Source organism: Colias philodice, chromosome 11, assembly GCF_061535455.1.
Source record: "Colias philodice isolate Cphi_HAF_F1 chromosome 11, ilColPhil1 Martin Lab GWU primary, whole genome shotgun sequence".
In the NCBI taxonomy this organism is placed as follows: Eukaryota; Metazoa; Arthropoda; class Insecta; order Lepidoptera; family Pieridae; genus Colias; species Colias philodice.
This window is the reverse complement of record NC_143096.1, coordinates 5,845,335-5,873,053: the sequence shown is the minus strand read 5'-3', so window position 1 is coordinate 5,873,053 and position 27,719 is coordinate 5,845,335. Positions and strand designations below refer to the sequence as shown.

Below are 27,719 nucleotides of genomic sequence, written 5' to 3'. Positions count from 1 at the left end.
AATTGTATTAATTTGTCCTAAACTTCTTCTATTTTAGTACACACAAAACAAACTGAAAATTGTTTCGACATACCTTCGTCCTACACCTACTTCAATTGTTCAAACAGATGTCTCATATGCCCTTATATTGAAAACGGGACATATGGTTGAAAGCTTAACAATTCAATATTGGTATAAATTTAATATTTTCAAGGAATCTATGTCTCTTATTTACCAAATAAGTACAAAAATCGTATCTTGAAATTAACATTTATTAAATTAATACATACATTTAGAACACAATCCAACAATACCGAAATAGATACTATTACAAAATGCATATCTAAAACTTGAAATTTATTAAGCCACTACGAATACTCTTCAAATTTGTCGCCACTGTCGCCACTGCTCTTCAAATTTGTCGCCAATTGAAATAATAGATTTGATAAAAGATGCAACGACTTTTTATTTGAATATATGATATATTGATATTATGTACTTAAATGTATAAATATGAAATTCAACCCGTATGAAACTGCAGTATCATTAATCTTGAAACCTACGCGAATGACAACTTTGATCTGCGAACGCTTTTAAACCTACAATATAAATGCTACCCGTCACTTTACTGTTTTTGCAAGATCATAACTTTTAAAACATTACGTTACGAATATGAGCTTTCAAGATAATAAGGATTGCAAATTCCTGTATAGATAATGTCTTCATATGTGTATTCTGTACAAGGCATATCGCCCACTTGGATATCAAAGTGCATTGAAAATAAACTCGATACCTTTTATTGAACAAAAGTATGACACAAGTACACATATACACACAGCTAATAATGCCATACGATATTGAGAGAAATATAAGCACATATTCGGATATAAACATGATATTCGTAGGGTTACTAACATTAGTGATTCATATAGAGCGCAATACAAAACATTGCCCTAGGCTCATAAAACTAATATCGATGTTATAGGAACAAACGCTATGAATGCTAATATGAATTTCCTGTTTCGATCCCCAATAAATACGTGAGTTTATATCAACATAAATAAGCTGATGCTTAGCGGCAACTCCATTTATCTCTGACGTTGTACTATTTTGCATAATATATTATAATATTGCATAATTAAATTTTAGTTCCTCTCTTTGTCAATATTTATGGCATTCAGTTAAGGTTAACTGCTAACAAATTATCACACATCTGAATCGGAAATTATATCCATAAGTCAAAAAGATTATTCTCGACTAGCTGCTCCGCGCGGTTTCACCCCCCTGGCTCCTCTCCTGTTGGTCGTAGCGTGATAATATATAGCCTATAGCCTTCCTCGATAAATGAGCTATCTAACACTGAAAGAATTTTTCAAATCGGACCAGTAGTTCCCGAGATTAGCGCGTTCAAACAAACAAACAAACAAACAAACTCTTCAGCTTTATAATATTAGTATAGATTAAGTATTAGATATAAAATAAGCACGTATAGATCAAATGCATTGCTGCATGTCAATAACAATAGATCGAAAGATTTATTAGGTATATAGACTCAATGACATCGGATATGATATGAAAGGATTCAAATGCCAGACTTTTGAATAAGTTCACTTGATGCTCTCTAGTCACGTACTAAACTTATTTTAACAAAATCATTTATCGTCAAGTAACGATTCATAAAAGGTTATTACATCAAAAAAGGTCGTTTGTAGACTTGGTAGTATTGATTTTTTTTAATTTTAAGACACAGATATCCATTTGCTTTATTTGCCATTAAAATCGTATTTTATATAATATATTGTACGTCAATTATTTAAATAAAAACTTTGAAAGCTGCTTTGTTTACACGTTAATCCATCAGGCCCCGGAATCACTACCGACGACGACCGCGACACAATAGATTTTCTATTGTGTCGCGGTCGGAACTGGCCGTTCGGGGCTCAATGGGTTAAAGGATATACACCAGTTATGAAATTACTAGAAAAGGTTCAGTTTAAACATTGTTATTGTTACCTAGCGGTGGATCGCATGCGACCACAAGTTTCTCAGTTTTCAGTTACCTTGGTTTAAACTTTTAAATAAGTAGGTACCTACTAGAATTTTGTCGCGAGTTGTATTCAGATGAGGTAATTTCACTTGCATAGAGCACAACACATTAAATATTATGGGGTTCTAAATTTCCTTTGTGTTCTTAATAGAGCTGCCATAATTTTTTCTGTTATTGCAATCATAATACATAGAGTATATATAGAGTTATTTAATTTCTATTGACGCATTTTAATCCAATCCATAAATAAATTTTAAATCACTCAATCATTACTAAGTGTAAGTACTTGCTGTTTTAATAACTCCGTCCAGTAAATTAATTGGGCAGGAACGAAATCCAGAATATTATTAATGAACATTTGATCTGGGAAAAAATTATAAATGGAATGAAAATATGAATAATCTCGTTTATCTATTTAGGCTTAATTACTTCATTTAAATATAATGATCGAGCATAAAAATTGAGAACGTAATAAAGAAGCAGAAATATTGTGTTCAACAATTTATTAAGTTTTATACGGCGTCTGTTAATTTGGATAAACGACGTTAACGTACCATTTGCCTTAATATATTGCTATATTTCTGATTCAATATAATCTACACATTAAATGATTTATGTTACTTAATACTGTCTTTATAGAGTTGTTTTTATGAATAGATATTTTTCCTTGGAAATCTAATTATGAATGAATATTTACGAATTAAAATGAAACTATGCAACAATGTAATATTTTAAATTTTTAAAGGAATATTAGTGTAAATATATGGATACCGTAATTTAAAAAAAAATCTAACAAATAGTGAAGAAGACTAGCATAATAGCTTATTATCACCTAAAAGTGTTATAATTGATTTCTTTTATTTCAGCACATTTACAGGAACGCCTCTCTATCAATGGCAATGGTGAGATCCATTCTTCAGCACCAACAGATGTCGGTACCTACAGCTTCCTCGCTGTTGCAACTACAGTCATAACCCGGGTCTCCGCCTCTGCAACGGTAATAATTTTATTAATTACATAAGCTTCATTAAGAAAACACTTGAATACCTCCTGGCTACAGAAGTTTATACGTGGATTGAACTAAGATGTCGGGTTTGATTCCCAGAGGAATAAACGAAGTTTCGTCCCTTGATCACATAGTTACTTATCCATAAAACGTAATAGTAATACATTTGTGAAATCTGTTTTCTTCTTTCTTATTCAGGAAACATGGCTCCATTGTTTAACATATAAAATAACTTACTTAAACCGTATAATACCGTTATAAACGTATTTGTTTTTATATCTAATACTGTTCCTAAACAAACGACGCATGCATGCATAAGTTCCAATCAGTTCAAAATTCTAAAACAAATATCGTAATCTTTAAAATAAAAACAATTTACAAAACAAAACACTCTTACTTACAATAATCACATGTTGAAAAATCGAGGCAAATCTCAAGTCATAAAACCAGGGGAAAAGGGAGTCGAGCAATTCTTATAAGAACCTCCCGAAATTTATGGCCGCCCCATAAGAAAATATGATAACGTATAACAATCCAATGGATACAGAGGAAGCTATTAAAGTAAAAGCTGTTTAAGTTTTCACAAAAGGTTCAAGTGACAAAGTTTGCTAACATTATTGAACAGTATTTGTACAGATGATTCTTACGTTTAAACAACCTAAAATTGTACACAAACACACGAGTCAATGTTATTTTTATGGTCACATATATTATCTGGACATCATTTATCCTTTGAATACATGGGATTTTATGACACTAGCCGCTAATAAAGGATATAATTTTGGATATTAAAGGGCCATTCACGCTCTTCAGAACCAATCTTTAAATTAAAATAAAATTATTGTTAAAGTGTGATCATAATCTATCTTATATTAGTTCCAAATTTTAGAATACAGAGAAGAATTTCATTTCAATCTAAATCTACATAATTTGATCGCCTTTCGTTGTTATATTATCAAACTTCTCTAAATTTTCATCAAGTTTCCAATTTAATTGAATCGAACAATGGAATAGTTGGCAAAATATTGCAAATGCTTGTGTATTTTATTTATTACAATAAAAAACTATAAACAAATATATTTTTACAGATTCAGCTAACAGTAGACGCCTCAAGTTCAGTTTTGTGTAACGATACAATAACTTTGCCTCCACTGCTGATCATTGAACGTTATGAAGAGGAACCTTATTTGAACTTGGTACCGCTCGAAGCTTATCCCGACTGCCAGTATCAACTCGTAAACAAATGGCCAATCGACCAAACCTGGATATACGTTGACCAAAACGGATTACACACCCGTTCTATAGACAGGGAACATGAATCTATTGCCTTCATGCACGTATCGCAAGTTCAAGTCGAATTAAATTTATACTGCGACAATGAACTGAGGAGGAAACGGTCGTTAAGCACAGATGTTGAAAGTGACCCGAAATCTTACGACTACGGGCCAAATAATTGGATATTAACCGACAGTATACAATATAACCCGAGACGATCTTTGGTGAACCTTATAGTTCTAGATATAAATGATAATGCGCCAATATTTGTAGGAAAGGAAAACGAACCGATAACGGTTGGATATCCTCGAGGAAGTATAGAGGAATTCATTCTTCCTAGAGCACTCGCTGAATTAAAAGTAAGTAGAGAATATGATTTTTTATTCATATAGATTATTTATTTGTTATAGATAATAATTACAGAAAAATATGTATCTTTCAGTATTTGTTATCAATATTTTCGTAAGATAAACTAGAGAGTTTACAAAAAACATTCACAAAAAATTCAAACAAAGCTTTCAATAGAATATTTTACAATCTCCGTCAGAAGAAAGTTGTAATTATCAGGAAAGTAATCCATGATTAAAACCGAAGACAATGTTACTTTAAATTTAGCATATTTTGTTATTCAAAGAACGTTCGTAGCCGCCAAAATTGTGATTCAGCTCAGAATCTCACGCGACCAAAATAAGAAGAAACAAATAAAAACATCTAACCGGTACAATACTCAATGTTACTTCATCTGAATAATGCTGTTCTATTTTTTACAATATTATTTACCTTTTTTATTCTTTAATTGTTGGAGTAAGACAATGAATATTAAAAATAATTTTACTCCGTTACAAAAGGGTTGCTTTTCATCGCTCGGGAATGTAGCTGAATAACATTTTATAGAAAATAAAATATAAAATATTATATTACCACAGACTATATTACTTACAAGGCGGATTTGCACGAGTTTATGCATACAATGTGACATGAAAACACATTTCTTTTTCGATTTAATTTTATTGACCGTGTTCAAGTACATTTTGCAACAACTAAAATTATCGGAAAATAGCCCAACATACGCGTAGGTTGTCCCACTAGGATAAAAATAGACATTCAATAAGAAAGCAATATATTGAAAACTTTGACATTTCAACTCTACTGGAAGTAATCTTTATTTTAAAATAATTAATCAGAGTTATGAGTTACTCCTACAAATAGAAAACAAATCAGACTTCAGCCTACGACAGTCCACACCTATAATAATCTATACTTATTTATTTTATATTATCTATACTAATATTGTAAAGCTGAAGAGTTTGTTTGTTTGAACGCGCTAATCTCAAGAACTACTGTTTCGATTTGAAAAAATATTTCGGTGTTAGATAGCCCATTTATCGAGGACGGCTAAGGCTTAGACCAACAGGAGCGGAGCCAAGCGGGTGAAACCGCGGGGCGCAGCTAGTATAACAAGACATTGAAAATAAATCAATATGAATTCTTGATATGAATGATATTTATTAATTATAAATGCGACCAACTCATCATCAACAGCGTGTTTTTTAAAACAAACGATGACTCATGCCATTGCATTGTAGAAAAAACATTCGTGCTCACATATTTATCCTATATCCTTATAGTTTTTTATTGATTAGGTCAACACCAATTGTCAATTACACTCTAAAAATATTTTATTGTCGCTTACTGCATAAGGTTTTAACATATTTGCGTACAATACAAATATTGGTACACCTTTTTAGGCTATGTTACATCACTACTGTAACATATTATTATCTAAAATTATATGGCCACCAAAATTTAATTTACAATATTATTTTATAAGAAATAATAATACGTTTGTTATATATAAAAATTACCCAATACCCAATGAGCCTGTTTCTAATCCTGTAAAATTACAGTACAGGGAATAATTAAATGAATATGTAATAAGATACACGTTTGCTAATTCAGTTTTCCTTTGTTTTGCTTTTCCGTTAAATGAAAAGAGATGCGATATTTTAAATGTATGAATATTTTTAAATTGGAAAATTTTAAAGACTAAAGATGGTTTGGTGGCTAACAAAACAACTTAAAATGATAAATTCATAATCAAACATGTAATTCAATTCATAGAATATAATGAGTAACCTCAAACCACATAATGAAACTAAACACATAAATTAAATTTGTATTAGCTTTTCACCTGCAGCTTTTCGCTTAGTAAAAGAAAAACCCGCATGGTTCCCGTTCCCATAGGATTTTCGGGATAAAAACTATCCTATGTATTAATAAATTAAATTAATTCCAAGTTATCCTCTATGTGTTTGCCAAATTTCATGAAAATCGTTTCAGCATTTTTTGCGTGAAGTAGTAACAAACAAACATACAAATTATCGCATTCATATTATAGCAGGAGTTATCGATGATATTACGTGGCAAACTCTATATTGGCTTAAAAGAAATGTAAACTTTTAAATAATTACAATTTAATGCACAAGCACTTATCTAACGCAAACTATATATTGGGGTTGGATTATGAAAGCTTAGCTCCTTATTTAGTCAATGAAGGTGATACGGTCAGTAGGTGAATGCGTTTTCTGAAATACTGTCTATTGTTTATCGCTGCTATTTTGTAATTTTGATAAATGCTTTCAAACGATTGTCTGGATTGTATAATAAGGCAGACACGTAAAGCTAGACATAGGTGAAATAGTAAGGATTATAAATTATAAAGACTTGTCTCAAAAAATTCATTTTTTGCCGACTGAAAAAAGCATCTGTTTTTGAAAAATAAATATCTATTAAGCAAAATAACATTACCTACTCATTCATTATGTTAGTGCCTAGAAGAAAAATAATAAATTTAATACTCATTTATTGACATATAATATGATTACAAAGCTTTATTATCTCGCCTCGAACAAATTAATTAGATACCTACATCTAAAATAATGTCTAAATAAATCAAAATGTAAATAATGGCATTCAGTAGTTTTCTTAACTTTGCTGCTATTCACTATTTTAAACGTACCTACGTTTTTAGTAAAGTGATTATATTGTTGTATATTTTGCTTTAAGGATTACAATACAGCATTTTATCCGAACGTGGTACTAAAACTAACCAAAAATATTAATTACAATTACGTATAAATAAATAGGCCTACAGCTAAAGTATCCATTCTTCGGTTAAAATACACAAGTGTTTGGTATAGATATTTATATAATAACCGAATAGTTATGTAGGCGACAGGACCCGACACTTTCAGCTGTATTCGTGTCGCCTGTCTGCGAAGAATATGGAATTTCAATAATGCAGCATTTGTTAACAAGACATTGTTTAATTGGGTTATAAAATCAAACAAAACAAAAACAAGGATTTTATCTTTTCAATGAAATATCTATTATAGTTACAAATGCACTTTTCTCATCTCATGTATATTTTATTACAGGCAACCGACGCAGATATAGGTGAAAATGCCGAATTATTATACTGGAGTTCTGATAGCAATATAGCAGTAGCCCCAATTACCGGCTCAGTGCATGTACGGAACCCTGCGAACCTTGAAGACAACACTCGCATCATTGTTAAAGCCACCGATAGGAATGGTAGAGGACTTACCGGCTCGATTGAACTTCTGGTAAGCTTTCTACTGTTGTTACAGGAGTTATAGTATAATCTCTATATACATATAAAAATGAATCCCTATTTCCCTTAGTCACGGCATTACACGTGAACGGGTGGACCGATTTTGATAATTTTTTTTATGAAGTTTTGGAATAGAAATAGAATTAATATACATAGAACACTTGAACACTCTAATAACACTTGTTGCTTTGTCACCATGTTAATACTTAGGAGTTCGGACCAGTATCATGAGACGCTGATAAAGTCACCGACCAGCCCATTTTATTGTTGACGACGCGGTTGGCGTAGTGGTAAAGTAACTGCCTACTGAGCCGAGCTTACTGTGGGACTAGGTCGATTTGTGTTATAATGTTCTATAATATTTATTTATTGTAGGTAATTTTTTTCTTATACCTTTATTTGTTATTTTAATTGACTGATAAGCAAAACAAGCCTGGTACTTAAAATGATGGGTCGTAATATCAAATTCTTATTGCTACATTTAATTCTGTTTGCTCGCCCATTCCTATAACATATATGTATTTGAAAATACATATTTTAATCGTTGATTTTGTTACCCTCTTCGTTTTGCTTTAACTAATTGGTAATTTATATATTATAAAATGAATTTAATTAGCTCCTCTGTGCAAAGGTAATATCCAACTCGGGTAATTCTGCTTTGGATTAACTTTTATGACATCAAAGGTTCTGTCCCAATTAATTATACCTAAAAACATTTTCTTAGCTTTCAAGTTTTTTTATAAAACGAATGCCGCTATGTTTATAAAATCGTCTGTATTTCTATGTATTAAATTAAATCTCAAATAAAGAAAAACAATGACGAATTAATAAAAAATAGCGACTGCAGTAAACCAGTCCCACTGGTTTTGAATGGGAGTGTTCTGTGGTGACGCTTTTGTTATATCCTGTTTGTTTATTCCTAAGATATAAATTTACTGTTAGACTTATCAAAAAGCACCAAAAACTAGCGGCACGTACATAAGATATCATCTGTTATTGTCATAGATATGACTATGTTTTTTCCACATATTTTGTCGGTATTCAAATTAGCAACGGTTCAACTACATTCGCAAAATTTCCACGTGTAAATTTACAAGCTTCTGCTTTCTACCACAGAATAAAATTAAATCATCAACATGCTACAAGAAAATATTAAACAGTAATCCGTGACTAATACCAAAAGTGGTCAAACGAGACTTAAAACATAATTCCTTGCGTCCGCGTCGGTAGTTCAATAAATCCACTAAACAGATTAATTTACATAACTTTAAAAAAATAATAATTGCTCTGATATTTAGTATCACTTTTAACCTTAAATATTTTTAATGGAAAGAAGATTTGGATAACAGGAGTATTTTTTAAAAAGTTCACTCATAAAAGCAACGGTACTCGACCTCAAAATGTAAAGAAGTTGAAAACTTTATTTAAAAATAACTAAAGTATATTGTTTACTGAGGTTTAAGCAGTTGACCTTAACCGTTTACATAATATAGTAATAATATTTGTTTACTGCCGTTGAACAACGCCTTTGGCATATATTTGTAGACTGCACATAAGCTTTTGTTCGTTGTGTAAATTATTTCGTTAACAGTTTTTAAATGTTTATCTTTACAGGTGAAATTATTAGATACAAATCACATAGCAGTTGTATCTGTTCGGAATGCTTTTGTTGATGATGAAAGTAAAGTATTGGATAATCTGACTACTGCTGTAGGATATGAAATTAAAGCTCTCAAGTCAACTGTTGTGCCTGAAAGCAATGAGGAGGACAGTCTTCGTCGTTATGGACGTATGTTGCAAAGGATGAAGGAAAAATCTAGAAAACGACGTGAAATTGATACAACAGGGACACTACTCAGACTTTATATTTATGGTCTGAGAAACAGTCAACCTATTGATGTCACGCAATTAACCAGGCAAGAAAAAAACGTAATATTATAGCTTCTTTGGATGTGCTTTGTGACTGTTATGCATAAACATTTCCTGTATCACAGGAAGTCATAGCAAAAAATAATGATTAGCTAAATCTCATATAATTTTATAATACATATTTAGTAAAATAATTTCGATTAACATTGATGAGATCACTATTATTAAAATAAACAACTTATATTTACAGAGATCTCAATAACAATAATGTGGTAACTGTCGGCCTAGCGCAAGTTCTATCGCTGGAAGATTATCTTGAAGGTCTCCAGATATGTCCTGTTCCAGCCCGTGAAACAGGCTTGTTGGCGGCCACCATAGCTCTAGCTGTCGCATTATTCATCATCCTTATAGCTATTGCTGTATTGGGTTATCTCAGATGGTAATTATATACATATTCTTATTAGTATTTTACGTATAATACGTATATTTTCGCACAGTACTTAATTTTATTGAAGTAGAATAAGCTGATAGTAATCTTATTATTATTTCATTTACCAAAATAGGGCGTTCAATTTGAATTTCAGGAGAAGGAAGCCACATTATGACCATTTTAGCGATCAAAACAGTTTAGCATCTCGAAATGAGTCTATTGCAGTTGAAAAACCTGATTTTATTACAATACCGCCAGAGAACATTGAAGTTGATAAACCTGATTTTATTACAATACCGCCAGACAATATTCAAGTTGGGACACCTGATTTAGTTACAATATCTCAGAACAATATAGAAGATATGAAAAGAAGAGGGAAGAGCCTCGAAGAGCTACTTGATATACCTGAAAAAAGGGGCAAAGAAGTGATTGTGGAACCAGTGCCTGAAGAGAAGCACACTCCCAAAACTGTTTCTTATGAACTTCCAAATGACACAATCGTTAATATATCAACGACGAATCCTGATGGTCCCATTGTCATTCAATCTATTGATAAGTTAAAAGATAATGTAGATGAATCAGAAGATGATGACGAATTTGGTGAAAAGCAGCGTGCCAGACGGAAATCTGTTGTAACGTTTAATGAAAATGTAGAAAAAATTATACATTTAGAAGATGGGACCGATGACGACTCCGAACCCGATTTGGAAGTGTATGAATTTTAAAAAGAAATTTTTTATATGTAAATGACAATAAATATATTTTTTTAATCCGCTCTTTATTTTCCCAAAAAATACGGTATGTGAATTCAAAATATGTAAATAGAAAAACATACTGATAGTAAATATTTACATTTTCATGATTAATGTTGTTTGCATCAGATCATAATTCTTGCATGCTAACTGTTATCACCCTTGCATCATATTTGTAAAGCGTTAAAGTGAATATATCACATTCAGATTTTCCAATACATTGTATACTATACACCGCATAATTGTGATTATTTGGCTTTTACGTACGACAACTTAACAATATTTCTCCGAGAGCAATTAGTTAACCACATATGACCAAGCCCGGGTCATTATTTACTACAACTTGCCAAAACTCCAACTCGTGGATGACTGTTTAAGGGTATTGTCCTCTTTATGGTCGTCCCTAAGATATAATCGGACAAGCGAATAAAATTATGTGATTTAGCTAACATTGGACCAAGTAGGTGGCAAAGGTGACGTAGAATATTCCACACACAGAACGGGATCTGGCTGGTTTCAATATTAACGGTTCGATTACAAGAGAAACTAATTTTGTCTTATTTATGATTATCTTTTAAAGGATTGCGGATAATTTGAATTTTAAATCTCTTATCCCGTTGGTCGCGGCGGTGATAGCACCTAATTTAAATTTGGCGATAATATCAGATATTTGGAAAGAAGATTAATGTTAAAAACTTATAGTGCAACACTGTTTTAATTTGAAATAGGTATCAATCATTCTTATATACAGTTGACTCCTGAATCAAAGTCTAGTGACTTGACTAAATATCCGTATTTTTTGTTGTCGTGTGTGATATGTGACAAAAAAAACTGTTCTATTGTGAACCAATTTTTACTTTAAATAAAATAAAAATAACTATCTACATTTCGAGTTATTTTCATTCCTACCTTGGCCAAAATAAAACGACAATAAGCTGCAAATTATTCAACAGATTTCGTTTATCATTCCCTTTATAAACACTCACTTTAAGAAACACCTCCATTTACTCATAAATGTACCGTAAAAAAGATCAAGATAATTTACAATATCTGCCTAGAATGCTAAAATCGGTAACAGTGTATTAACATTCATGGTCCTTCTTCATAAACATAAAAATTCCTCACTTATATTAGAGGTTTTTCCTATCTATTCATTTTAGAATTGTATACAAAAACTGACACACTTACCTATGTAGTATGTATGTTAATCATACACTCACAAAACTAATGAATATGATGAGAAATATATGGGATAAAATAATATGACCATGAAACATTCTACATTCTACATTCTACATACGAATACAGTAAAATTTCTCGTAACTTTACTTTTTTAGAAAATCGTAGATAGTAAATATAACGCGTATAAAATTACTATTAGCGTTAGCTACTATTAAGTATTCTGTGCTACTATCGTACTTTCCTTACTTCATATTTTGTACCTACCTAGTTCAAAGAATACTTATACTCTAAAAAAGAGACCTAGTTTGTATTAATTATCCGTCCTTAATGTTGCCGGTAGATGGAGAAAAACCGCATAACGTCGATTTTATTACATCGCTAAACTATTGTCACGCGCCTTTACTATTTTGGCGAACCTGTTTTACAGTTATTTTGGTAAGCATTTTTATAATAACATTATTATTTATGACGACGGTGTTTCACAGGCGCGGAGCAAGATTAAGATCGAAGGTGTGCTAAAACTGAAATGATGGATTAAAAAAGTACCTATGCCTCTTACTGAACGTGATTTTTTTACACAATATATTTTTGAATATCAACAAAATAATGAACAGCTAACATTTTGTTCCGATCGGAATATGTCAAAGTGTAAAAAGTAAATAAAATGATTTTCTGAAAGTGTCTTCCTTTTTCTTCATTAGAATGCTAAGAACGTAGGTATAACTTGTTATACATTAAGTTTCTGCTCAAAAGAAAACCTTTAGAATATCAAATAAAAACGTTTATAATTTCAACAACGGTAATCATGATATAACCATTGAATATGGCTACGCCTCCGCATTTTTTGTCTCTTTGTCTTATGATCGATATTATACACCTGCTAAATCGATCGCTATCAACATAGATACTAATACCATACTTATATGGATGTATGGTATTTATAACTCTTTCACGTAAAAACTACTCGACGGATTTGGATGAAACTTTACAGAAATATAGATTATATATCTAAGATTTCTATCACATGAGCTATAGAAATACTTGATTTTGCACGCGGGAGAATCCGCGCGGCACAGCTGCTAGTTAGGTATAATATCTTAAATATGTACCCGCTCTTTTAATCTTTTTATACCAAAACAAAATTTAATCGACCTTTTTACATTTACAACCTTAAATTAAATGCTGGAAACCCAAACACAAACTTTTAATTGTAATAATTATCGACAATAAAGCTATTAAAATAAACCTAAATTGCCTTAAAGTAAACACTAAATAAACTCATATTATTATAAACTCAGTGATAATTTATATGAAGATTTTATTAGATGTCATTCAAATTAAAAAAAATACAGAAATAACGCTAAATTGAGAAGCACGTGCTGATATTATATAAAGCATTTTCATATTTTTCCATTGAAATTTTGCTCAGACGGGATAAATATAAATTATAAATGACTATTCTGGTATAATTTATTTTCTAAGACTGTTGCACTTTATTATCTATCCTACTTAATAATATATCGATGTAGTTTGTTTGTTTGAACGCGCAATGAACTATATATACCTATGTTATTATATAATGAACGACTAATACTCTGATGATATTTGTTTTTTTTTGTATTAATTTATCTTTATTTTTAATACATATATTTCATAACGAATCGCCTTCAAAATATCATAACTAGAAAAAAATAAAATTAAACTCACAGTTGAAAGCTCTGAGGTTGCAAGTCTAAAAAAACAGTCGAATTGAGAACTTTCTTCCTTTTTATTGAGGGCGTTTGAAAATACGACTAATAGAAAGCTAGTGATACAATAGGTATTATGTTTCTAAAGGATAACACAGTTAGGCACAATCGCTAGACTCTGGCTTTGTGCTTTTATCGACTTGTCATTATTGTGGTCCATTTTTTGCATACATGTCTACATACAAATAAAGAAAACAATTTGAATACGACCAAAATCAGCTAAAAGCTCTCCACTTTACAATCATAACAGCTTGTAAAAGTATTTTATTGTCAAATATACATAAAATCAGATGAGACGTCTGTTCATAAAATATAATATACAACCATATTTAACTACCATTTCCATTTATATTTGGGTGTATTTCAATTGTTGACAAGTGTTTTAAGAATATCAATAAAACGCACTAAAAAATATTATAATATTGTTTAATTAAGTTTGTCACAGATTTTCTTTGCATATATTTTATTAAATGAGTATACTCATACAATACGATAGTAAACTAACTATTATAACCTGTCTTTGAGATGTTGAAATAGCTGTAGAGGAATCATGTAACTATTACCTATATTATGATATTACACCTTATTAACCGTTAACATAAATAGCTTACTTATAAAGCTAAACATTATAATATGACCTTACTATAAGTACCTAAGTTATATACTGCGTTTTTGTAAATATTATTAGTACCTATACACATAGAACCTTGTCTGTTTTAAAATCTTACAATAAAAATTACAATTTAACAGTTCACGTGTTACTTTACAATTTATGTAAGTATATATTACCTTTGGCTTAAAACAATGGGAAATTATACGGTATATTACTTATAAATCATAATATATATCTCAGTACTAAGTAGGTATAGCCAACATTTACAAGTTCAATGTCGCTTAAATTACTCTATGATTCAACGAACAAAGTCGAAACACTAATAAAGATACAGACACGCTTATCAAAACCTGGGACAAGAACCAGTCCACTTTTTGTCAAAAGTGCACTAACCCCAACAGAACAATTGATATTTTAATATGAAGCTTTGGAAAATATTATGTTCAAAAAGTATTGATTTCGACCGTCGCGTTTATGTGATTATATCTGTTAAATATAAGGGACATATAATAATATTTTTATCTGTAAAAACCACAGCTAAAATGACATTTCTTTTTTTGTAACACCGTTGCAATTATTATGATATAAAAATAAGAGAACCGTCCTAATGGCGACTTAAAAAATAGTTTTTATTTCATAATTACGGATGTATTATTAAAAAATGGCTAATACAATATATTTATTTAACTTAGATTACATTCTAATAATTGTATGTACTGAATTTAGAAAAGAAATACAAGAGTTTAAAGAAATTTAAAGAGTTGAACTGCAACCAATTTAGTCCATTGAATGAGTCCCTCCAAGGGGGGTCTAGAGTGCGTGAGTTAGTAACGTAAGATGTTTCTTCGGAAACATGTCAAGAGTCCCTAGGTAATAAACATACTAAAACCCCGGGCCACTAGGAGGAGCCCCGGAGTGGGGGGAGGGGGAAATGGGTCCATTTTTTCATTTTTCGCTTAAATCTCAAAAACGGTACATGTTAGAGAAAAACTTTCAAGGAAAAGTTGAAAGGCAATAAAATTATCTACAAGTTGTACCTGAATCATTTTTTCCTATATCCTACCGTTTCTGAGTTATACGCAGTAAAACATGATTTTGGCTCAAACAATTTCAACATCAATCGATCAAAAAATATTTCTTTCTTCCAAAAAACTCAAATGTGCAACTTGTGACCAGTACTGATAAATTGCTCTTAATTAGGTCTATAATTGGTAAAATAAACACATTCCTCCATGGAAGCCTTTAGGAGGAATCGATTGTCAAAATATTATATTAGGGCAGTTTGAGTTACTGAACTTGATCTTTTTATTTTTTTCTTCCAAAAAACTCAAAAGTGCAACTTGTGACCGGTACAGATAGATTGATCATAATTAGGTCTATCATTGCTAAAAATACCAGATTCCACCACGGAGGCGTTTACGGGGAATTGAATTTTATCAGGGTAGTTACGATACATGAACTTTTTATTTTTTTTCTTCCAAAAAGCTCAAAAGTGCAACTTGTGACCGGTACAGATAGATTGCTCATAATTAGGTCTATCATTGATAAAAATACCAGATTCCACCATGGAGGCGTTTACGGGGAATTGAATTTTATTAGGGTAGTTAGTTAAAAAGTTCATGTATCGTAACTACCCTAATAAAATTCAATACCTCCTAAAGGCCTCCATGGTGGAATCTGGTTTTTTTATCAATGATAGACCTAATTATGAGCAATCTATCGGTACCGGTCACAAGTTGCACTTTTGAGTTTTTTTGGAAGAAAAAAAATAAAAAGTTCAAGTATCGTATCTACCCTAATAAAATTCAATTCCCCGTAAACGCCTCCGTGGTGGAATCTAGTATTTTTATCAATGATAGACCTAATTATGAGCAATCTATCTGTACCGGTCACAAGTTGCACTTTTGAGTTTTTTGGAAGAAAAAAATAAAAAGATCAAGTTCAGTAACTCAAACTACCCTAATATAGTATTTTGACAATCGATTCCTCCTAAAGGCTTCCATGGAGGAATGTGTTTATTTTACCAATTATAGACCTAATTAAGAGCAATCTAACAGTACCAGTCACAAGTTGCACTTTTGAGTTTTTTGGAAGAAAAAAATAAAAAGATCAAGTTCAGTAACTCAAACTACCCTAATATAGTATTTTGAAAATCGATTTCTCCTAAAGGCTTCCATGGAGGAATGTGTTTATTTTACAAATTATAGACCTAATTAAGAGCAATCTATCAGTATCAGTCACAAGTTGCACTTTTGAGTTTTTTTGGAGAAAAAAAATAAAAAGTTCAAGTATCGTAACTACCCTAATAAAATTCAATTCCCGTAAACGCCTCTATGTTGGAATCTGGTATTTTTATCAATGATAGACCCAATTATGAGCAATCTATCTGTACCGGTCACAAGTTGCACTTATGAGTTTTTTGGAAGAAAAAAATAAAAAGATCAAGTTCAGTAACTCAAACTACCATAATATAATATTTTGACAATCGATTCCTCCTAAAGGCTTCCATGGAGGAATGTGTTTATTTTACCAATTATAGACCTAATTAAGAGCAATCTATCAGTACCGGTCACAAGTTGCACTTTTGAGTTTTTTGGAAGAAAGAAATATTTTTTGATCGATTGATGTGGAAATTGTTTGAGCCAAAATCATGTTTTACTGCGTATAACTCAGAAACGGTAGGATATAGGAAAAAATGATTCAGGTACAACTTGTAGATAATTTTATGGCCTTTCAACTTTTCCATGAAAGTTTTCCTCTAACATGTACCGTTTTTGAGATTTAAGCGAAAAATGAAAAAATGGACCCATTTTCCCCCTCCCCCCACTCCGGGGCTCCTCCTAGTGGCCCGGGGTTTTAGTATGTTTATTACCTAGGGACTCTTGACATGTTTCCGAAGAAACATCTTACGTTACTAACTCACGCACTCTAGAACTTTTTATTCAATGGACTAATTTCTGTATAAATTGTTCGGTTCCAACATAAAAGTTTTCTGTTCACTAACTTGTATTTTGATTACACTACTACGTCAACTGATTGGAAATGCAAGCCCTACTATGTATTTATTTATTTCACGTTTTTCCTGCAAGCTTTCATGGATGCTTTTTGTTTCGCTACGAATTTTATTTTAAAGTGATGTTAGATTAGTTTTATTGTTACAATTGGTGTGTTGTATTTTCCTATATTTTTATTGTATATTCACAAGCTGTTTTAAAGTTTAAATGAATTAAAAAATTATGAGTTTGAGTTAGATAAGTCGATTTATTTCTTTCTAGTTGACTGGATAAACGTCGTTGGTACTCTTTCAATTTTAAGGTTTTTTCGTCAACCCGACTGTTTTATCAATTTTCTGCTAGTAAACAATCACCAAGAATTTAACAGAAGATTAAAATAACCGACACCAAAGCTAATTAATAAACGTTAAGTTAATTAACCGAAGTGATAATATGTAGAAATTATCGAGTTTTCTTTAGCAATTCCATTGTCAAAATAAATAATGTAATTAATTGTTTAAACTAAGGTTTTTAAACAAATATTTTAGTAGGTAACTGAATTACAATTAATAATGAACGTTATTATTATCGATGAAGAAACAAAGGTTCTTACCCAGTGGCCAGTACATACAACTAGACATCAAAAGATAATTAATATTAAATTGTAGGTATAATACAAGCTCTACAAAGCCAGGCATGCCTAATTACAATTAGTACAAATACTGTCTGGGACATAATAATGATAAATATGTATATATATTTTATTGAATTATTTCGTATTTGATATGGGTGTTGAGATATATGAGACAACATTTTTTTCGCAACAGATCAGACTACTTAATACTTAAATAAAATGCTTTAAAAACAATGAACACAATGAATATTCCTGTAGACACCGTGTAACAATGTTGAATTATCAGTCATGGATTTCTTTCATTGTTATAAAGGTAAGGTATTTACACGAGGAATATAATAAGACATAAATCATACTCCTATTCACATGAACATTGAAATTTCAATTACTCATGAACATTAGGGGAAATACATTTAAAATCCGGCCAGTAGCATATACGTAACATTACATACGTAACATTACATAAGCGTGCTGTGAATATGTAAAACAAATACCTACAAACTATTTCCCTGAATAGCCACAAACATGAATTTACGTTGGCATTTGTCTAATCATAACAGTCATCTTTCGGAGACATATTGTGTAGGCACGTTTAGTGAAATCCTAAGATATATTTTTGATGAATAGTTATAATTTGGTATTGAATTAATGTATTGCTCATATAGTTATAAGCTTTCCAGACACATATCCAAGATTACATGTTAGTAGAGATCAATAAAACTGTACCACAAAGATAACGTTACTATGTGAAAACTACAATAAATAAAATGAATGAAACTGCAATACATAACTACTGCAAAGAAAAAACAACACATAGACACATTAAAATAATGAAAGACATTCAAACAGACAACATTGTCTCTGAGGTCAGGACGATCGAATATTAGCTAAATAAGGTCTTCAAAATCATACAAAAGGATATTTTACTTATTCGAACGTCGTTTCTATCTGATTGTTTCAACAAGAGGCGAATAAACAATACTAGAGGTATATCTGTGATATTAATGTTTAGGTAATATTAAGATTTTACATCAGAGGTCAAATAGAAGCCATAGTTGAATAAATTTTAACCGTTATTCTGCAAAATTCATACATTAAAGACAATGAAACCAGCTACTGAAATTATGAGACGTCGTTTTAAGGCTGTCTTTGAAAAATTTAGCACTTTATAAATTGATTTACACTTCGTGCTTTATGGAAGTATTTCATATTTTACTAAAGTTTTTACAGGTTATATAATAAATTAACGTTCAAAACTGAACCAATGCATTCTTCATATTATAAAAATAATGTAAATATGTACCTACTACATTTTTTCCTTTGTGCACTATAATTGTTATGATGCACAACATATCAAAACAACGGTAATCCAATTTACCTCTATGCATTCTTATAAATTTTCAACCCAAATGCGAATTAAAAGAACGTGTTTTGATTATTCAAAGCATTAACAATACACATATTTACGACAGCCATTGATATTTATAAATAAAGACTTTAAAAGGAGACAGTCGGAAAATGTACAAAGGAAACACAATAAATTGCGTAGCTGGTTATACGTGAGGGGCTTGCGGAGGAGCAGTAATGAATGTCCTAAATGCACTCCACGATGCAACGCCTTTCTTTTCAGTCACTGAACACACCAAAATGACCGACATTTAGGTAGCTTTATGTCTACTACATTAAGCTAACTTCAAGTGTAGTGTGAACAGGTACCTTATAGGGAAGCGCGTTACATCTTAGACCACATCTCAGCTTAACATCAGGCGAGATTGTGGTCAAGCGCTTCCCTATTCTCAATGAAAAAAAAAAACGAAGAACTAGAATAAATAAAATTACTATAACTACATGATGTAAAAGTGGCTTCCCGATGTTTGTCTATCTGCCCCAATGCAACTACGCAACGGATTTTAATACCGATTTTTTTAATAGACAGACTGACTGACTAACTTGACATCGGTAAAGTGCAATCCATTAAGCTCACAAGAAGACGTATTTACTCAAAAGTTTGCATTATATCCTATAATATAAAATAATATTTATGACTTTAGTGAGTTCACTTCTAAGAATATCTTCAAAATTTTAAACGCAACATTTTAATCTATACATCTATACAAATATTATAAAGAGGAAAGGTTTGATTTTTTGTTTGTTTGTTTGTTTGTATGAATTGAATAGGCTCCGAAACTACTTGGCAGATTTGAAAAATTCTTTCACTGTTGGAAAGCTACATCATTTCTGAGTGACATAGGTCATAGGACTGAGGTTTTATCCCGGAAATCCCACGGGAACGGGAACTATGCGGGTTTTTTTTTGAAAACGCGGGCGAAGCCGCAGGCGGAAAGCTAGTTTTTTTATAAAACAGGTGGTATGAATAATACATACAGGTGGTATGATAGAAATACTGAACATAATTTTTATGAAAGCATAACCATGACAATATTTAATAAAACATAAATATTAACATTCAAAGAAATAAGAACAAAAAAATATCGTGATGTAGGATTCGAACCCACATCTTCGATAACTTGCCTTGACCAATTCAGCCAATCACGATTCTGAGTCATATTACGTTTTTTCAATAGAGACATACGATACAAATCAAAAATATAAGGGTATATTGTGCAGTTTAAATGCGGAAACTTGACTTATAATGTCTATGTACGATAATCTGCAGTAATGAATCAAATCACAACTATAAAAAAACTAAACATTTCATGTACCTATGTATTTAGAAATAGCATAGTTAACGAAAGTCAGTTACATTTTTACTTATTATCTGTGCTCCGCTTCATTCTTAACATACAGTTTTAGTAAAACCATCCATATAATGCATAAATTTAAAATAATCATCTTAACTTTGTCCAATAGCCTGTACGTTAGAACTTAAAGCCTATCGTATGCAATGCGACATGCACATCCGTGCAGAAGCAATAAATCGCATTTTAGTTTCCGACCCGAGCTTCACGGCAAGAAATATATTATGCACGTTCAACTCGGCGCGTCCAATCATTTTATTTTTATTTATCGCTCATAAAGTAATAAAGTGTCAGTTTTTAAGATTCCATACCGAAAGGGTAAAACGGGACCTTATTACTGAGACTTCGTTGTCTGTTTGTATGTCTCCAGGCAGGCTGTCTCATAAACTGTGATAGCTAGAAAGCTGAAATTTGCACAAATGATGTATTTCCCTTATGGGGACCCAATAGTACGGAACCCTTCGAGCGCGAGTCCGACTCCCACTTGGCCGGTTTTATTTTTATTTATCGCTCATAAAGCAATAAAGTGCCAGTTTTTAATTGCTCCCTTAAGATACAATATTATCAAATTTTAATGTTAACTCTTTGCGTTTTAACGAGTGCAGGATCAGCGGTCACTGCAATAAAAAGAATTTGCACGTCTCAAGACGCTTCCGAGAACTAGCGCGACAAACAATTATACATCGCGTAAAATGGAATGGAAACGACAAAAATGTGATAATCAAATTGCCACACCAATCTACAAGGCCGCGGAAAATGATAAATAAATATTACGTAAAAATGGTTCCGTTTTCATTTGGCTATTCGGAAAATTGATATTTTGATTCGTTTAATTGAAAACGACTGAGAATTTGTCAATCATTATTTATTTACCTAAACAAAGTGGTTACTTTACTCATAGTCACAGAGCTTGGCACAGATTTGATGAATATTCATGAAAAAAAAATGTAGAAAGCTCTGTTATATAGGTTTCGGGGATTTCTTTAATAGGCCCTATATGTATTTCGATAGTTGGTAATTGGTATGTTCTTTGTTTTAATAAGTATGTCAATATTTTTTATGTGTTACAGAAGAAAGGAAGCATTATGTTAACATTAAATGTTGCCAGATACATGATTACCCTCGCGAAAGTTGGTAATGGTATCTCGAATCAAATAAAATCATATTAACTAGAATTATCGCTTTCTTATTCAAATAAAACTAAGGTTTTTTAAAGACATGTTTATTTTACATACTTTTAATATGCATGTATACAAATTACAGAATTTAAACTTTATTTATAGGTTCCTAAAATATAAGCTAAATGAACAAAACTATAACATCCACGCAATATGTTAAACGAAATCCACTTCTTGAATATTAAAAGACAAAAACGTTACATCTTATAACAATTAATTATCACTGTATCGGATATTCAAATAAAAAAAAATTGGTCAATATGCATAAAATCGATATTAATTAACATCTGATTCCATACATAAAGGCTCTAATTGTACACGAACACTCGCAAATTATATCCAAATCCTGACCAATTATTCGTTTCCTTATAGTTGAACGATTTATTGCAATTTGTTACAAGTAAACAGTCACTTTATTTATTTAGACGGTTTTGAAGGAACATCGTCGAATTGAATAAAAATAATATCACATGACAAAAGACTACAAGAGATATTTCCTTACACTTGGAAGCATTCTTAATACAAAACTTTTCATTGTTATTTATAAAAATTGTGGTAAAATCCTTTTATAAATTACATATTCCACAAATACACTGATACATTGGCGATTTCTTATTTTAGCTGACATACAACAAATACCAATAATACCTGTGCCAGATAACGGTACTGAAGAACACAGGTTTTTCCAATCCACATATAATTATGATATTTTAAGGAATTTGGTTGTTTTCTTGGTTCGACAAATGCATAAGATTTTTTGTTATATCTAATAGAGGGTTGTCTATGTTTTACTATCGGATTAATACAATATCTCTGCCGTGTAGAGCGCACAAAATTTAGTATTTATTTAAATACCTAAGTCTTGGTTAAATAGTAAACAATTAATTACTTCTAGAATATTCAAAGCCTCGTGATTGTATAGTGCAGAAAAATAGTTTTAACCTCATTTTCCAAATATAAGTTCTGTTGCAAAGGAAATAGTCGTGAATTTAAAACGACAAGCTAAAGAATATTATTTTTTCGTTATTATTTCTTTCCGTCTTTCGTCTATTTCTTTCAATCAAACTACACAGTTAATTACTCTAATTTTTAATATCAAAAATAAAATTAATGGAAATGTACCTATGTAATATTAATAATGAAATAATAATTACACCAAATTAAATGAAAAATAGAATCTCTGTGTTTAAAATTTTCTTTAATAGATAAGTAGTTAATGAATTTGTGATTCAAATGTCCATCGCAAGTTGCCACAAATTCAAGAACTACTTTTTAATTTATTATAGTCAAAAAAATATATTAAAATTGATAATCTAATATTATTTCAATAATATATGCCGGTGTTAATAACCGCAATATTAGTAGTCGAACTTGCTCTAATTGATATAAATTAAAAAAAGCATACAGTTAGTCACGGCTTAGCAATAAATTAGTTTTGAAACCTATTATTTGAATTTGGAAAGAAATAAAACAGCTTTTGCTATAGCCGGAAATACCAAATTGCTGCTTAATTAAATCCGCAAGTGATGAAGTGTCTACAAATTCCTTTACATTTATTATTATATATCTAATGTCTGCCTTTTATTGCTTACGAATAATTTCTAAGAGCATAATAGGTACAGATTAGTAGTTGATACACAACCAACAGTTAAAACTAGGTTAGCAAAAGTTCAACGTTAAAATCGATGTCACTGTTTTAAAAATCCATAACATAATATATCTTTCTCCCAAAATTTCCAAATGAATATTTTATGTTATTTATGGTGTCAAAGAGTGGGTGGCCGATTGAATGAAGAAGTCTTTGTTATAAAGAGATATTTTTTAAATGGTGATATTCTACTTGAATATTTAAACTCTCAAGTTGGTATCTAGGAATTTTTCTGAGGAGCTCTTCTAAATAAAAATTATTAAAACTTTGGTTGTGTCAGTGTGATGCCCAAAAGCTTTCTGATTCTAAACTTTTCAAAAGATAATTCGCCCGCGTTTTCAAAGAAAAACCCTCATAGTTCCCGTTCCCGTGGGATTTCCGGCATAAAACCTATCCTATGTGTTAATCCATCTTACCCTCTATATGTGTGCTACATTTAATTGTAATGGGTCAGTAGTATTTGCGTGAAAGAGTAACAAACATATGTACATACACATACATCCATCCTCACATACTTTCGCATTTATAATATTAAGTACGATAGGATAGGATACGATTATAAACACTTAATATAAAAACATACAAACAATACTTGATATAAAATAGATTCAATTATTACCGAATAAAAACGTAGATCACGGAACTTCGTGAAATGGCGTATTCATGAAATAGGAACCTATATTGTTATATGACCTATTTTGACAAATAACAGGAACTATTTTATAAGCTCTACGTTCAATAAAGTAGTCTCATTTTAACTTGAATAATTCTAAGTTTGGTATAAATTCTTCTTTGAGAGCTTAAGCTAGGCAAATAATTTAAAAATTACTACTGCAGATTCTTTTCATGTATCAGTTTCTTTCAAATTTCATCTAATTTTTAATTTTTTAGTCATTTAAATTTCTAATAACATATTAATAAATTAAAAAAGGCTTTTTATAGGCAATCCCGTATAATTTGCAAATGCGACAAATTGACGAGTACATAATATATACCTACTGTGTTGCTTAAAATTGATTGCTTAAACATTGATTATTTTGTCTTAACAGATATTAGCAGATAAGATTTAATATTACATACCTACTAATCATCTATGAAACCAGCGAAATGAAGATCCGCGTATGTGAATGATGATTATGTTTTCGGTACAAGCCCTTCTATTTATTGATGATACTTCGACATGACCTTAAACTTTTACGAAATGTCACTAAGGCTTTGAAGCTGCAGTAACGATGTATGCAATGTGCAAATGCTACAACGAAATTAATTTGACAGTTTGATTATACACGCTTACCCAAAACACAACAAATAAGCCCACCTACCAATAACATTACATTATTATAACATCCCACGTACACGTAACTGAATGAATCGCCAATTTTGCTTATATTTTCATATTAAAATAGGCAGATTTTGTTTATTAATTTACGCGAGGCTTTGCAATTTCATTTTGTCATCTTAAAGCCCTCCAAATTAACCGGTCACAGCGGTGGGTTATGACGGTTATAATATAAATTGAATACATTATTACTTATTAGTAGTTATTCACTTGATATCAAGTATCAACGGGAAAATACAGATTAAAATTGTATAAACAACATTGCAAACTTTTACATGCAAAAACATTAGATATAAAAGGATAGCAAAAACAATATAAAAATTTCCGGAACAATAATCATTATTTTTACTAGAATATATAAATCGTTACACTGCGTTAAGCACCAGCTAGCTTATTATTATATATGTATATTATTATACTTAGTGTCTAACTTTTAATAATAATAAAATTGTGTCTTGTAAGAAAGTTAGTAACGATGGTAAACTTCAAAAAATAAGCTTTAGTTTACCTAACCTGCAGCAAATAACTAATGATTTAAAGTTTAAACATTTTGTTGCAAAATGCAATTTGTGAATATTTGCCTCAATATAAGCCATAAAACCATGACGTCTCATTTTATAACCAGTCAATAAATGCGTTATTATAAATAATAAATTTAATTAATTGTTTTAAATGATAATAATTTCGATGCTGTGTTTCTTTAACATTAGTTATTTAAGTACCTACTTTTAAAAGTTTATGATCGGATTTTTTTATAAACTTCTATTACGTACCAAGTTTACAATGTGTATTAATGAGGAATAAATAATATCATTTCGCTTAAGTAATTGTTAATTTATTCTTACGGAAAAGTTTAATGAACTCTTAACGTGTTTAACTCGAAGACTTACGAACTTAATAACTAAGGATTTGTTTTACCTACTATTTACATCTAAGGGTTGTAGCTAGGTATCTTAAAACATTTTTTATTATCTAAATATAAACAAGCGTGTATAAAAGCATTTATATATTTTCATATTACAAGCATTATTACCTAATGTCTAAGAAACTCAAGCAACTTGGAAACTGTTGCAAATAATATGAAAGCGCTTTCAAACCATTTTCTATGTTAATTCATTCTGTTATTCACAGTAAATAGAATTTTTAAGGCTTTTTGTTGACACTTGAGAGCAAAATAATAGATATTGTGCTCGAAAATGTTTTCCATTTCAATTTAAAAACACATCAATATTCCCACTGTTTATACAGGGTGTCCCACTGTTGGTATACTAAGCTGAAAGGAGGTTATAGTTTTGCATACCCTGAGTACGTAAAAAATACTTATAAAATTCCAGACGCATTTTTTTTTCAAATAGATGAATTCTTAAAACTCTATGTGTACACCCATAACAAGCAACCCGCCCAACTTTGCTAGCAGAACGTGAGCTATCGTTTAAGATTATGTTTTCATAGACAAAATGCTCACATTAGAGAAGCGGTATATATGCCGGCTGCGCGAAGCTAGAGAAGAAAACATGAATTTTCAGGAAAAATTTAGCACAAAATTTTTGACGTAATTTTGTTGTTTAAATATTTTTTACGTGATCAGTGTATGCAAAACTACAAATCCCTTCGCGCTTAGTATACCAATAGTGGGACACCCTGTATAAAAATAGCTATTTTAATAATGGTGGTTAAAAAGTGAAATGGCTGAATATCATAGTTTCATTTGTATTTCGCAAATTTAGCCTCAGTATGTCGCTAACGAGGTGAAGATAAATAACATATCGTGCAACTACATCGCAACTTCTGAAACTGTTAACACTTTAAAATTGAAAATATCGTTATTCATTTATTCACGTTAATACTCAGAATTACAATACCTATATCTTTGAGCTAATCTTTACTTTCGACAAATTCCGTTATTGCGAAACGTTGTTTGTTTTTTAATGTTTCAAAACAATTATTGTCTGACTTTCTTTGTATTGAAAGTAAGTTTTTAGGTGACTAGTCCAGGTATACGTAGTACGGATTTACAAAAAGGGTTTTATTTAATGGAATAAAACGTCGACGTTGTTCACGAGTTATCAAAGCGTTAAGCATTATTATCCTTCATAATGCATTTAACTAAATTATGGGCGATAAAAACTTGATGTCTGAATTTAATTACACGCATTTGGCGTTGTTATGACAATCACTTAACGGGATCAGCTTGATTGTCATGATTATTACTAAAGTAAACATACTTAACGTGTATGGATACCAATCAACATTCATGCATGACAGAATTCAACAACGCGAATGATTTATATAAACCGTGACGACCAGAGCAATTAATAAATTGAAAATTATCAGTACAAATTTACCGGCCCGTGGGCCGTGAGTGAAGTAAAAAAAATTGGTTGATGGTTCCACTTAACGGTAGATTAAAATGTATCGTATTATAATATATTACTACCTAATGAGGTAATGCTTTCAAGACCTTGATAAGTAATGCATAAATTTATTTTACATTTAATTGAGATTTTAAGGAATTCTAAGGACTAGATGTTAACGTATTACGAAACTGCCATAAAATATGCCATAAAAGTTCCAGTAATATGGTAATGTTTGTTATTATCTACACATGTAGGCAATTGAACAAGCATTGTCTT

The 27,719-nt window shown here is 30.9% G+C and overlaps 1 protein-coding gene across 2 annotated transcripts in view; it reads left to right on the top strand.

Annotated features, from left to right (window-relative positions):
• Nucleotides 1–10,987, top strand: part of LOC149484605 (uncharacterized) — a 28,312-nt gene extending 17,325 nt beyond the window's left edge. For both annotated transcript variants that reach the window (XM_089700810.1, XM_089700811.1), the window contains 6 exons: nt 2,893–3,023; nt 4,121–4,666; nt 7,745–7,933; nt 9,556–9,857; nt 10,061–10,249; nt 10,395–10,987. In XM_089700810.1, the coding sequence (XP_089556936.1) occupies nt 2,893–3,023; nt 4,121–4,666; nt 7,745–7,933; nt 9,556–9,857; nt 10,061–10,249; nt 10,395–10,965 (1,928 nt within the window). In that variant the 3' untranslated portion in view covers nt 10,966–10,987. The remainder of the gene's footprint in view (nt 1–2,892; nt 3,024–4,120; nt 4,667–7,744; nt 7,934–9,555; nt 9,858–10,060; nt 10,250–10,394) is intronic.
• Nucleotides 10,988–27,719: the final 16,732 nt, after the last annotated feature.